This window comes from Desmodus rotundus, chromosome 12, assembly GCF_022682495.2.
Source record: "Desmodus rotundus isolate HL8 chromosome 12, HLdesRot8A.1, whole genome shotgun sequence".
Classification (NCBI taxonomy): domain Eukaryota; kingdom Metazoa; phylum Chordata; class Mammalia; order Chiroptera; family Phyllostomidae; genus Desmodus; species Desmodus rotundus.
The window spans coordinates 72866660-72881129 of NC_071398.1; the positions used below are offsets into that span (position 1 = coordinate 72866660).

Consider the following 14470-nt stretch of genomic DNA (forward strand, 5'->3'; position numbering starts at 1 on the left):
TTTTTATTCTGTTTGACATCATTTTGAAAAAACGAATGGCAGCCACCACTAAATTGATGCTATGACCTAATACCTTGTGACCTGCGGCTTGCACTGTTAAACAGGTGAAATGCCTGCTCTAAGTTGGGCAACGACTTTGCCTGTTTTTGCCTTTTAAAAGCAATCTTAGAATGTGAGCAAAACCTTTGCAGGAGAAGCAAGTTACTTGGTTTCTCGGTGCCCCTTCATTCTATCGGTTTCATTTTTTGAAATGTTTTATTTACTTTATTGGTTCCCATTTTGGATGCTCATTTACTTTTGTTCCATGAGTTGAGGTGACAACCTGCCTGGGAGTGGGAGCTCCCAGCCCTGCTCCTGATGCGTGCTGAGCACCCAGACTGCAGTAGCGGTTGAGCGGGCTACCTGGTGGGAGGTTGAGATACCAAAACAGCTTTCTCTCCGTACAGTTGAAGTACATATTCTTTCTTAAGGAGTATTCTTCTCTCTTCTTAAGGAATTCACTAGTCTTTTTTTCTGTTTCATGTGGTTTCTGAGGCTTCCTTAGCCAGTGTTTCTCCGGATCTGCTTTATTCTCTAATGGTTTTGATGTAGAAATAGCAACGGACCCCAACGGTTCACAGTTCAGAATCCCGTGATGCGGAGCCTCAGAGTGACCTTAGCAGCCTTTGTGGAGCTCAGGCCCGGCCAGTCTCCCATCAGGCTCCCGTCCCCATTAAATACATCAGCCATGCAGGGCTCACTGCTGGGGGCATTTTGCCGCTACCTTGGAGGTTTTTTCATGCCAGTGAGAAAGATCTCTTTGTTTAGCTCCCTTTATATTTAGGACCAGTGAGTTAGCTCTAAACAGCCCTTCCATTTGGTGGGGAAAGGGGTGGTAAAGAAAGGAAACATTGAACTGGAGGAAACCAAGATTGAATTAAGGGAAATGGATGTTCATTTTTAACTGTCGAATTATCAAAGCAGAAGTTTTCCTTACTCTCTTATACAATGGTCCTTCTTCTAATGCGTTACTTTAAAGTCCTCATAAATGAACCATTTTCAGTTTTTCCGGAATAGGCCAACTCTCATGAACCCACAGTACTCGGCGTCCTCAGCTTTTTAGTTCTGGGTCCCCTGAGATTCTTGCTTCATAATTCAGTATTAGAGGAACATGTCAAGCCATTAGTTTCTGAAACTTTGTTTGTTGTTAAATTTAAAACATAAAAAAACCAAACAAACCATAGTCATTTTCCAGTTGGCCAGACGTTTCGCCGTTCACCATATGTGCTGGTTCTGTCTTCGTGTACAGACACGCTTCCCCTTCCACGCCCCACCCCTTCCTGCACAAACGTCTTCCTGCCTCCTTCTCTCTTTTTTCCTCTTCTAAATCCAGTGGGACACAGTGGTGCGCCTCACAGTTGTCTCAGTCCGACGTGTGGTGTACGTGTATTTTTTTTCCTGTAAGAAAAGGAATGAAAAGCGCAGATGATTAAACTGCCTCGGCATGAGGTGCGATTCCTGCGTCCCAGCCGTGCCCTTTCATTCCCTGCGCAGTTCCACAGCTCTCAGTGGTTCCGCTCTTACCAATAGCCTGCTTGCCCCGCCAGGTGTTCTTCAGCCCTTCGGACAATGTACATGTCACCCGGCAGCCAGCCTGCCATATGCTGACACCTTTTTTTGGCTCATGATGATGTCTGGTAGGGTATATTTCAGTGAACTGAAGTAGATTGATGTTTCTAGGAAAGGTCTATTATATTGCAAATAAACTTTTTTTTTTTTTACTATTTGTAATATTAACCGGTTGGAGTTAAAAAGTTTTCTCTTTATACCCCTCAATCAATAGCTTCCGATGGGATTATGCTCCTTTGTACGCAGGAGCATGTTTGCTGGTTTGAAAGAGCAGGGTGCATACAGTTTTCTAGCAAGTTTCTTTCTTTCTTTCTTTCTTTCTTTCTTTTTGTCTTTTTTTTTTATAGCATTGTCTTTGTTGTATTCTTGCTGATGGTTGCTAGATTTTCATTTATTTGGTTCCCTACTTGATAACATTAGTGATTCTGATTTCACTTTTTCATTTGTTTGCTTTGTTTTTTTCCTCGTGTAACATTGGTAAAGGATCCAGGAATATAACACAAAGGTGGAATAAACATTAATTTGGGGCATTCTTTGGTAATTTGTTTTTTTATAACTACAAAGCTTTGCTACAAATTTATGCATTTCATTCAAGTCAGTGATCTATGTGTGATTTCCTAAACATAATGGTGGGTTATAAAAATGTAACATCGTAATTACATTCCTAATTAGAATTAGTACATCTGTTTTTGTATCTCTTTGCTGTATTTTAACACTTTGTATTACTTGGGTTATTTTGCTTTGGTTAAAAAATGGCTTAAATAGAAAAGCGATCCCATTCACATTAAGACAGTATACAAAACTGTAAATAAAATGTGTACAGTGAGTTGTCTTTTGGACAAAAAGAAAAATAGCTTTCGATGGAAAAAATCTGTTTAAATGTTATACAGACATTGATATTTTTAATTTCTCAGCAGTTAACACTTTCACAAGCCAAAATCATTATAAAGGATTTTACTTAAAATGACAAAAGTTTGTGCAAAATTTTAAATCCAAATGGTTTTTAAAATTTTTTTTAAGATTTAAAAAAAGATTATTTTTAGAGCGAGGGGAAGGAGTAGAGAAAGAGAGGGAGAGAAGCATCCATGTGTATTTGACTCTTACAAACCCCCATGTGGGGACCTGGCCTGCAACCCAGGCATGTGCCCTGACTGGGATTCAAACTGGCGACCCTTTGCTTCTCAGGCTGGCACTCAATCCACTAAGCCACACCAGCCATGGCTAAAATTTTTGTAATACTTTATTTTTTATTGTATCTTTTATTACCAATTATCCCCTTTATCCCCTTTCTACCTCCACCCACCCCCTCCACCCTCGCTCCCACGCAGGCATCACACAGCTGTCCATGCCCATAATTCTTTTTCTTTGCTCCTCCCCTCAGTCCCCCGGCCCCCGTCCAGAGCTGACCTGCTCTCTGTCTTTTGAGTCTCTCTCTGTTTTGTTTGTTGGTTCTGTTTGTTCTAAACATTGTTTGTTGCTAGAGGGTTAGCTTCTCTCAATTTTTGTCTAGTTATTGGCACTTAATATGGCACTTTATAGAAGTAAATTTGTTGTGTGTTGCTTACTTTCTTAGATACCGTATCTTCTCTTGAACATATCTAAAGTGAAAGATCGTGGTTGATTGGTAAAAAGTAGGAAAGACACCTGGGTGAGGGTTCTCAAGGCAAGAAGATCCTTTCGGGAGGAGAAAGTATATGAAATCAGGCCAACACTGGCCATTTCAAGGCAAAGAAATGAAGTTGGGATAACATATGTAAGACAGAGAAATAATGATATTCAAGAGATATTAAAATAAAGAAACCACGGTTTTCTGGGGCAAAAAGAAAGGGAAACTAAAGTGATGTGTTTAAAAAAAAAAAAAAAAGGATTTGGGAGGTTCGGGCAAATATTCAATGCTAAATGGCTTCCAGGCAGTCATCCTGTGTTCTCTGATTTTAGAATCTCTCCCTCCTTCCCCTGAGGCACACTAACTTCCGTAACTAACTTACGTAGTGGAACGTAACCGTCCTGCACACGTTGTTTTTTGCCGAGAAACCTGGGAATACTCCTTATAGGTTAACGTAGCTATTAGGATATGTGTAGTTTAGAGGCAAGAAAAGAAGAAATCCCTGTGCTCACCAGAGAAGCCTTGATATCTCTTAAGAACAGTTTTCTCGGTTCACCTCCAGTGACTAATTTTTGACCTTCCAGGGTTGGCTCTTGGGGAGAAAATCTGTCCAAGATCAGAGTCTTAATCTTCCTCTTTTGTCTTCTCTCTTTTCTGGGACCCTGCCTCTTTCCTGCACCAGGTGTCTTCTCCTCCTTTTCCCTGTCTCAGGAATCTGCTGGTGTTTCCCTTCCAGAAGAGGGTGGGTGGGGGAGGGAATCTTCCCCAATTCAGAGACTAAGAGGTTGAAAGTATTGTCAACATGCAGAAACTGTTGGTGGGACTGTGAAAATTATTTTCTCTTGACTTCTTTTCCGACATCTCACCCAGTCCTTGCAGGACTGTTTCATAGCAGGGCCTTTCCTCTGCAGCCAGCGTATACTTCTTAACACAGAACACAAGCACTGTTAGGGTCCTTGACATCACCTTGTCCAACCTTTGTTATTCTCTCAGAACGTCCCTGACAGATGGTTGCTGACGTACAGTGGCCCTGCAGTTACAGTTTAAACATGGTGCTTGTAGTCAGGTGGGCCTGGCTTTCCATCCTGACTGTGTCACACTGGCGCTCGGTTCCCTCACCTGGAAGACGGGGGTAGTTAGCTGTCTCTTTTAGGACTGGTGTGAGTTGAAGCTTAAATGTCAGAGTATATGTGAAGCACCTGGCAGTGCCTGGCGCACAGAGGCCAGTTCCCTCCTCCCTTTGTATGAGTTAGTCAGTGTCCCTGAGAAGAGGACGGCCTGCTCTCTGTCACCCGTCCCTTCCCTGAGGACTGTCGTGTTGGGACTCCTTCCTTTTGTCAAACCTAAGTCCTCCTGGGTCTAGTTTACTTATGGTTACGATTCTGCTATAATTAGAGACAGAGTTTTTCATAATTCATTATGAAGTACTTTTGTAATAAAATGAAGGAGAAATATTATAAAAAGGCAAATAATATAAAAGCTAAAGTCATAAAGTTAATAGGTAAGCAAAGTTTTCCCTTCCTCCTTTTCTCTTCTCCGTTCCACTATTTTGTCTGGCTGTCCGTCTCTCTTTCTCAGTGGATGTAGTAAGTGGTAAAAGAAAAAAGGTTCAGACTCCTACTTCATCTGTATCTGTGAGTGTTTGAATATCCACAGGCAGAATGCAAAGTGTCTATTCAGTACATTCTCGTAACTTGTCTTTTACAGACAAGAAGTACGAAATACAGAGAAGATAGTTCTGATCCTTAAGGGCTTCATGTTTCTTGGTTGAGGTGCAGAGCCCCCGTTTTGGGGTGTTTGGGTTTGTAAATATATTCCCACTTTTAGCATCATGCTTTCTGTGGTTAGTTTAGGGATTTGGTTGGGACTGTGTTTTTTCCCAAGTCTTGTTTCTGGCACCTGAGTTACCATACTGATGCTTTTACTGAGTAGGGACATGAGCTTGTATCCATTCCATGCTGACTGCTGCGTGAAGCTATGGGTCGGCTCCAGACCAGTCCCAGGTGCTTATGCGGCAGGCATGTTATAGCCCTGGAGTTGCAGCTCCCCTTTGAGACTGTTTGTACCCACAAGAGTCAAGGTATTTTCTACAAGGTAACAGGAGTAGAGAGATATTTTTCTTAATATGTAAATAACATTTAAGAGTGATAGTGAGTTCCAGGAGTTATATAAAAATAAACAAGAATTAACCCTGTGTAAAAACAAACAGAAAAAAAAAAACCCTTTTCAACTGCCCTGTGAGAATTACATGGGAGGATTGAGTAAAAACGGAGAATTTGGGGGCAGGGAGGAAGTTGAGAGTGTGTCCATGGTAGAGCAAGGCAGGACAACTATATAGTTGTGTTCTTTTCTTTTGTGTGACATAAACCCGAGGTTTCAGGACTGCAGAGGAAGCAGAGACAGCTGTGACCTACCTGAGGACATGGCCGCCTTCTGTCTGAAGCGGCAGTCGGTGTGGCCATTCTTGGCCGAAACCGGGTGCTGGCGATGCGCCGTGGGCACAGAGCACGGGGCTCTCATCAGTGGAGCTGGCCTTCTTAGGGCGCGGTCAGGCTTCCTCAGCAGCTGCGTGATTTCTTCTTGGCATTTAAGGTAGTGTCATTTACATCAAAAACAAAACCGAAGAGGTGAATTCTGGTGTCTGCAGAGTAGCAATGTCCTTTCTCTTGCATTCTCAATCTTGCCAAGAAAATCGATGGTAACGTCAGCATCTGTGGATTCCATAGATTGGTGCAGAATGCATCCCACAGAAGAAATCTCTGTAGGAATCTACTGTGACTTAAAGTGGAAGTACGGGATACTCTCGTGCTTCCCTGCGGTTCTGGTTCCTTGACTGAGTTAGAAGCAAAACGCTTGCTCGCTGCATCATTCTTGGAGTAGAGGCAGACAGCAATTCCAGATAAATGTGTGGGATGTGGGTTGAAAGGTAGAAAATTTTACTCATGGTTAATTAAAAAAAATTATTGATTTTAGAGAAACGAAGGGGAGGGAAGAGAAACATCAATTTGTTGTTCCACTTACTTTATGCATTCATCGGTTGCTTCTTGTATGTGCCCTGACCAGGGCTAGAACCCGCAACCTTGGCATATCTAACCAACTGAGCTAGCTGGCCAGGACTACTCATGGTTGTTGAAAGTGGTTTTAAGCAAGCGGTAAAGGCATCATTTATTTATTCATTCCTTTCACATTTATTTATTGAATGCTTACTAAGTGCCAGGCACTGTTCTAGGAGCTGGGAAGGAATATAGCCTTCCATGGAACAGGAAGTCTGAAGTCAGACTTCCCTCGCAGGTGGTCATAACAGGGCCCAGAACAGGTCTGGCTCATCCTCTATCAGTTATTTTTTTTACTCCCTGTCTCCAGGAGACAGTGCTGGCTTCCGCTTTGTTTGTAACTGTGAGGCATGAGTCATCCCTGCGCCATAAGTATTGCAGAATCTCCTATCACATTCCGTCTAATTTGTGCTGCTGCCAGGGGCTCAGCCAGCAGCTCTTTTCTCCTGTCCTCTGGAAGTTACGATAGAACAGTGAGACCAGTGTACAAGTTACCTAACTGGGAAATGGCGGAGAGAGCATGTTTCCTATCCATTTTTGTTCAGTACAGGATACATTGAGGAGTAGACACGTTCTTTGTAGGTGCCAGCATGTCAGGTAATAACTTCCCATTAGAAAACCTTGAATCCATTTAAAACAAATGAATTTGCATCTCTAAGCAAGTAAAGTCAGCTGTGTCTTAGAAAGGATATTAATTCTACAAATGGACTTGGCAGCTTCGGCCAGTGGTTCTATTGCACACACAAAATGATCCTTTGAGGAAAACATGGAAATTTATTTTGGAATTTTTACAAAATCTATCAAATAAAAATTCTTCCTGAAAATTTTCTAAACAACCTTACTTTGGTTTTGAATATTTAGGCTTTTATTTATTTTAGAGAGAGGGGAAGGGAGGAAGAAAGGGAGGAAGAAAAACATGGATGTGAGAGAGAAACACCAAGTGGCTGCCTCTCAAAATACCTCTACCAGACCTCCAGCCTGCAACCCAAGCACGTGCCCTTACTGGGAATCGAACCGGTAACCTTTTGCTGTATGGGCTGTGCCCAGCCAACCTAGTCAGGGCGACTTACATCTTTTAAAATGTATGTATTTAAGACAGCTTTGCAATTTTAAAACAAATGTTTTTGGGAACATTTTCATTTATAATTTTCTACCGTATTATATTTTCATTTCTTGAGATTTTCTTCTAGTCTTTTTCTAATTATATGAAATTATAACATTGGCATCTGGGTAGTTGTATGTTCTACTCTAAACACTAGAAGTTCTTACCCACCTTTGCAATACGCCTCATGCAGTGATTCTTACTCTGGCAGTGTGACTCGGGAGTGAGAGAGGGTTTGTTTTGAATAGCGTGGCAGTGTCAGATTAATCTTCCAATCAAAAACCATGTCATTCAATTGAAGGCACAGATGACTCAGCAGATTTCTTCTTGGCCTAGGCTTGGGTGGAAAATAGGTGGGTTTATGCAGCGTTCGCTCAAACACAAATGGTGAGATTCTAAAAGCACTTTTAGCTCTAGAGGTGAAAGTGGCCAGCCGAATGACACTTATATGACGTACTTTAGAATAAAACTTACTAGTGCTTTGTAGGGGAAGGTGAGGCCTTTGTGCTTTGCTGTGAGTGGGAGCGAGGTCTCTCACACTTGCATGGTATGAGAAACAGTAGGCTGGCATTTCTCAGTTCTTTCTTACTTATCTAGAGAAGGAGATCGAAAAAGCAAGAGGACCTAGGTTTTGATATTTGAAAATCTTCCATCAGAAATACATGTTGCTCAAATAAGGCAAGGAATGAAAACAGAATGTTACTCTGAAAGAAACTAAACAAATTGTATATTTTTTAGATTTCAAATAAAGTAAAATGTCAACATCCAATAACTGTTAAGGACACAAACTTGGGCAGATTTGTGCCCAGTCCCAGCACGTCAGATGTGCGGGAATGCAGTGGGGGGCTGGTTTCTGAGTGTGTAGACCCCTGCAGACGTGGGGAGTTGGTGTGCCTGTGGCGGTGATACAGCCTGAGTCTTTGGGTCAGCCCTTGGCTCGGAATGCCAGGCCCAGTGGCCAAATTCGGAGATAGAGAGGAGCAGCAAGCATGTGCAGCAGAGGGAAAACATGCTCTGAGCGCTCCGGGACCCTCAGGAAGGAAGTAAAACGCAAAGCAGAAACTGTTGGCTAGGACAAGGACCTGTAGAAGGTTTGTTTCTAAACCAAAGATCATTCCCGAAAGTCACTTTAAGAACTTGGGTTCAATCAAATGCGAAAGACAGTCAGAAAAGCAGGGGCTTGTTGAAATAAGACACAGGTTAATTTTTTTTAAAAAGAACTGCTAGGCTGTTCAGGGCTTTTGTGGCAGCGCTGTGGTTATCAGGTTTCCAGGCTCCTGGTTTGTTTCCGTTTCATGATGCTTAACTCTGGGTCCACGCTGAGGTTTGCCTCCCAGCTGCTGTGTGACCAACTCTGCTCTAGATGCCACGCCTGTGCTCCAGGCAAGCAGGGCGAGGCCAGAGGGCACACTGCTTGGTAGGATCAGATCTCTGAAGGGCTTTCCTGGTAGACCCATATACTTAGCTGGCCGCCCCTGTCTGTAGAGGACCTTGTCTTCCCAAATAATGCAGAGGCTGAATATCGGATAGGCAGACGTCCGTTTCTGCTATACCACGTGGTCATGAGCATAAAGGTATTTCCAGTACTTAAATGGTTAAGACGTTGGGTTACCTGCAGACTCTTACAAGAGGACAGTAATGATGTTTGGCAGGCCTGGCTTTTAGTTTGCTGCAGCTTGGTTGACTCAACAATATTGGGGACTTACTCTATTACGGACACTGGAGTTATAATCATGAATAAGGTAGACATAGTCCCTGCCCTCAATGAGTTTACTGGCTAATGGGGAAAATGTGTTTTAAATAAATAAATTTTATGTGTGTTAAACTAGAAGAAAAGGGGAGGCAGAGAAAAAAGGCTTTGGGATTGTGTCATAGGAAAGTCTCCGTAAGGGTATGACCTGACACACACATCAAGATTTAAAGGCTGCTTGGGAGCTAGCCAGGTCGGAGATGTGGGGATGGGGCTGCGAGGCGGGGGCGGGGGGTGGGGAATGTTCCAAGCAGACTCACTCTGGGGCTGGTAACTTCCATAATAGCTTTTTCTTCTACTTGTCGTATTTCTTCATCAGAGAGACCCATGAGAGTTTCCAAGCAGCGAAAGAAGTCAGGGACTAAAAAGTACTCTTTTCATCTGAAATGGCTAAGACCATTGCCATTCTTTCTACTTACTTGTTTTTTCACTCTCTCTAGATGAGTATTAGTAACTGCTGAAGGAGGTGGGCAGATGACTGGGGCACCCCAAAGTCCAGTTGCCCCATGATAGATCTGGATTTTGGTCTCGGTGCGGGACTTTGGGGAGGCAAGGATCAGTTGACCCTGAAGTGCTGACATGATCTAGTTACCCTTCCAGGATGTGGACATTGTGGTAGCACCGTGCCAAAGCCTCCGGCCCACAGTGGATGTTCTGGGTGACTTGGTGAATGATTTCTTCCCTGTGATAACCTATGCACTTCACAAAGATGAACTCTCCAAGAGGGATGAGCAAGAGCTTCAGGAAATCCGGAAGTATTTCTCTTTTCCCATATTCTTTTTCAAAGTACCGAAGTTGGGCTCAGAGATAATTGACTCCTCCACCAAAAGAATGGAGAATGAGAGGTCACCACTTCATCGCCAGCTGATTGACCTGGGCTATCTGAGCAGCAGTCTCTGCAGCTGTGGGGTCTCTGGCCAGGACACGAAAGCTCAGAGCATGTTGGTGGACCAAAGTGAGAAGCTGAGACACTTGAGCACATTTGCTTACCAGGTGCTGCAGGCTCGCCTGGTGTATGGAGCCAAGGCCCTGAACCTGGTGCACTGCGGCTGCCTTGACATCTTTATTAACCAGGCCTTTGACATGCAGCGGGACCTGCAGATTACTCCCAAACGCCTGGAATATACGCGAAAAATGGAGAATGAGTTATATGAATCATTGATGAATATTGCCAACCGAAAGCAGGAGGAAATGAAGGACATGATTGTTGAGACACTCAACACCATGAAGGAGGAACTTCTGGATGACGCTGCCAACATGGAGTTTAAAGGTAGGTCCCCGAACACTTGGTGGGGTGCTAGGACTACAGGAGCCTCTTCCCTTTCCAGCCGGAAATGAAGAAACCTCAGGGTTCTCTCATCTACGCCCCGTCACCAGCAGGCGCCTACTGGAAATCATTTAGCCAGGGTGGCCTCTTGTTCTCGGAGACGTTCCTGGAAGACACCACTGTCATTCCCTCCCAGGACTGGCAGCCCAGCTGCTGGTAAATTCATCCTAATGAATGAACCCGTCCAAATCGGTCCTCCTATAATGGCTACACCTTCATTTATTTAACTGTTTCCCTACTGATGAACATTTAGGCGATTTCTTTATTTCTTTTATTTATTTATTTTCTTGCTATTACAAACTGTACTTCATTGGTCATCCTAATACATATATATCTCCAGGACTTGTAAGGGTGTATTTCCAGAAAAATAACTTCTAGAAGCAGAGTAGTTAGGTCAAAGTTTATATAGGTTTCTGTTGCTGTTTAGTTAGTTTAGAATTTTGATAGCTATTGACAGATTTCCTCCAAAGAGGTGACACTAAGGTGCCACCAGTAAACACAAGAGTGCCTTTTCAGGTGGGGCGTTTGTTTGCAGGTAATTGTCTCTTAACTTCTCTGTCTTCTGGCTCACAAAACAGAGTTTGTAAACCTGGGAAGAGGGGGCGGCATGGGGGGCAGTCAGTGTTCTAGTTGGACTTTTTATTCGTCTAGTAATTCCTGGCTCTGGGGTTTTTCTCAGTATGCTAGGTGGTGTGGAAAGCTACAAAGATCAGAGGCTTTGAGATTCCTGGCTGTAGGACTTCCTAACCGTACCGTCCTCTTCCCAGTGGCCCACTTTGTCCTCCCTTTGAGGCTGTTTCCTGATCTAAAACTGTAAACAGTAATACCCACCTGACGAAGCTGCTGTGAGGATTAAATTGGACTGTGTGTGCAAATTACTTACGATAGTGCTTTCGAAGAGTCTGCACTCGATAAAATAAATATGACCAAAAAGCTAACAAAATCAATAGGCTTATTCTAGACACAATTGCTCCTTCCTAGGATTCTCAGCTCCCTTAAGTAGTTGAGGGTTACGTGGCCCCTGATCACCCTGAGGGTCAGAGTTCAGCTAACCATCTGTTTTGTAGCTGTTGTCATGGTAGCTCCTTGGCTTGAGAGATGTTTTTATTCGGTATGCCTGCCCCTTCCCCTCACACCCAACTAACTTACTTCTCTGCCCCCATAGATGTCATTGTCCCTGAGAATGGGGACGCCGTAGGCACCAGAGAGATCAAATGCTGCATTCGGCAGATCCAGGAACTCATCGTATCCCAGCTGAACCAGGCAGTGGCCAATAGGCTCATCAGCTCAGTGGACTACCTACGTGAGAGCTTTGTCGGAACGCTAGAACGGTGTCTGCAGAGCCTGGAGAAGTCTCAGGATGTCTCAGTTCACATCACCAGTAATAATCTCAAACAGGTACTCAAAGAGTTTAAGACACCCTGTCATGGATAACGCATGAAGCAGAATCCACGCATATGCCCAACTTCAAGTTAGCCAACGATTTCCCTTTGAGCTTCTCGTTGATCCACTTAGAGTTTTATTTATGCTCGTTTCCCATCCTATGACCACTGCCTGTAGGAGGTGCTTGTGAACGGTACACCTGCAGTTAGGTCCATGAGCAGGAAGAAGGTGAAGAAGTCGTCACAGAATGCATGACCAGCTTGCATCGACACCGCACACGTACTGGGGGGTAGATTTGAGAACCCTGAGACCAGACTGTGTTCTTGGAGTAAATATCACTTACCGCATTTTTTAAAAAGCCACTCAGGACATACTTATTTTCTTTTGTGTGTCCTCTTTCAGATTTTAAATGCTGCCTATCATGTCGAAGTCACATTCCACTCCGGGTCCTCGGTTACAAGGATGCTGTGGGAACAAATCAAACAGGTAGAGGTTGCTTAGAGAAAAAACGTTCAGCCCTTAGTTGGCTCACGTGAATCCTAGTCACTGCGATAAGCTCTTCTGTTAGTGTAAGGTGGCCGTTCGTCCTTGTTTTCCTTCCGGGGAGAATTCTGGTTCGTGCTTGTTCTGGTGTAATTGTTATTGTTGCCACCTTTAACGCTTGAAAGTGGTGTGTTCAAATGCTATTTCATGGAGCCACAAGACTGCCTCACGAGCTTCGTCATATCTCTTTGTCCCAATCGAGATGTTTTCTCAGAACCAGGCTTTGTTGCCAGAGGCTGGGAGTGAGGCTCCTTTTCTGGAATTTGATCCGCCTCTCATGTGGAGTTCACAGAAGGATTTACTGATTTCACGAAGGGATTTATCTGGCACTCCCTGGCACTAGATGTAATGTATTGAGAGTTTGTGAACACGTAGACTAGGCCCAGTGTTCTTTAATGCTTTCCTTTGGCCCGAGCCCTAATCTTGAGGTAGATGGAAGTGGAGAGCAGTCTTAGACTTCATGTGGCACCTGTCTTAAGAATGGATAATTCAGAGAGGGAAGGGCGTTGGTTCTTTCCAGTGGTTTCTGTGCCTGTTCTCACTGTTCTTGTCCTGGCAGATCATCCAGCGCATCACATGGGTGAGCCCGCCTGCCATCACGCTGGAATGGAAGAGGAAGGTGGCCCAGGAAGCCATTGAGAGCCTCAGTGCCTCCAAGCTGGCCAAAAGCATTTGCAGCCAATTCCGGACCCGGCTCAATAGTTCTCACGAGGCCTTTGCAGCCTCCCTGAGGCAGGTGGGTATGTAGGAAAGGAGATAAAAGCTGGATCAAGTGGAGAAAAACCTCATTTACTGGGTAATATTTTATTCTGCTCTCCACGTAATGTTTTAAAAATCATTAGTATGTTTTCTGTTCCATTAAAGGATAATATGTCACAGAAAGTTTTATCAATAAATTTTTCATGTTATTGTTTAGTTAATTTCTCCCCATTTCACTGAGTAAGGAATGAAAATCAAGGGTCAGGAATTTTCGATAGTATTTTAGGAATGATTGACAGAAAAGGATGACTTTCCAGCTTCCATACTAGGTTGCAGTTTTGTGACGTCTGCTTGTCCTTTTGGGGTGTGTGTGCATGCGTGTGTCTGTGTGTTGGGGGAGGGTGGGTAGAAACGATACACATACAGGAGGAAAAGTTACTACTTGTCGAGAGCCCATTATAACTAATCTTGGAACTAAACTGGTTACACACATCGTATCTAATTCTCACAGTCATCCTCATGAAGCAGATACTGTTATTCCCATATAACAGGGGAGGAAGCCAGAGCTAGGGACTTCATGGGTCATGTCTTGTTTTCTGTGTCCTCCCAGCTGGAAGCTGGCCACTCAGGCCGGTTGGAGAAAACCGAGGACCTATGGCTGAAGGTTCGGAAAGATCACGCCCCCCGCCTGGCCAGGCTTTCTCTGGAGAGCCGTTCTTTACAGGATGTCTTGCTACATGGTGAGTCCTTGTTTTTTCACAAGTAAACTGGAGGAGGGTTCTCCTGTTCAGCCCGGGAGAATCCCAGTGTCCAAAGCTGCTTCCTTGGGGATCTGTGTAGCACTCCCTGATGTGTTCTTGAATCCCTGACGTGTGTTTGGGTCTGCTACTTACATAGTTCAAATAACATGACCAAAGTTTATTTAAATCAAACCAGTTAGGTTACTTTATGGTTTAGAATGGCAACTCCCCACCCCCTGTGTAATTATGACTTCCTGTCTCTAGGCAGGTCCACAGCTAACAATCCTATGGAGGTTGCCCAGCAAGTTCCCATCCCTCCTGCCTTATCTCTGTCTCTGTACTTTATAGGTAAACCTAAACTGGGACAGGAACTGGGCCGGGGCCAGTATGGTGTGGTGTACCTGTGTGACAACTGGGGGGGACACTTCCCTTGTGCCCTCAAGTCGGTGGTCCCTCCAGATGAGAAGCACTGGAATGACCTGGCCTTGGAGTTTCACTACATGAGGTGGGTAGGGTCTCATTCACCGCTGTGGGAAAAGAGGCAGAGAAGAAGCCAGAAGCCTGGCCTAAATTTTATACCAAGAGCTACAGCGCGCCTTGTCCTTCCACACCTAGGTCTCAGAATGTTGTAGCCCCGGTATTTCCGTGTCTGGCCCAGA

General features: G+C 44.1%; 1 protein-coding gene across 2 annotated transcripts in view; it reads left to right on the forward strand.

Moving 5' to 3' along the window:
- The window catches only part of DSTYK (dual serine/threonine and tyrosine protein kinase), a 53499-nt gene that overhangs the window by 25303 nt on the left and 13726 nt on the right, over window positions 1-14470 (forward strand). For both annotated transcript variants that reach the window (XM_045182521.3, XM_024575082.4), the window contains exons 3-8: window positions 9720-10389; window positions 11612-11844; window positions 12232-12315; window positions 12932-13108; window positions 13682-13811; window positions 14160-14316. In XM_045182521.3, coding sequence (XP_045038456.2) covers window positions 9720-10389; window positions 11612-11844; window positions 12232-12315; window positions 12932-13108; window positions 13682-13811; window positions 14160-14316 — 1451 coding nt within the window. The remainder of the gene's footprint in view (window positions 1-9719; window positions 10390-11611; window positions 11845-12231; window positions 12316-12931; window positions 13109-13681; window positions 13812-14159; window positions 14317-14470) is intronic.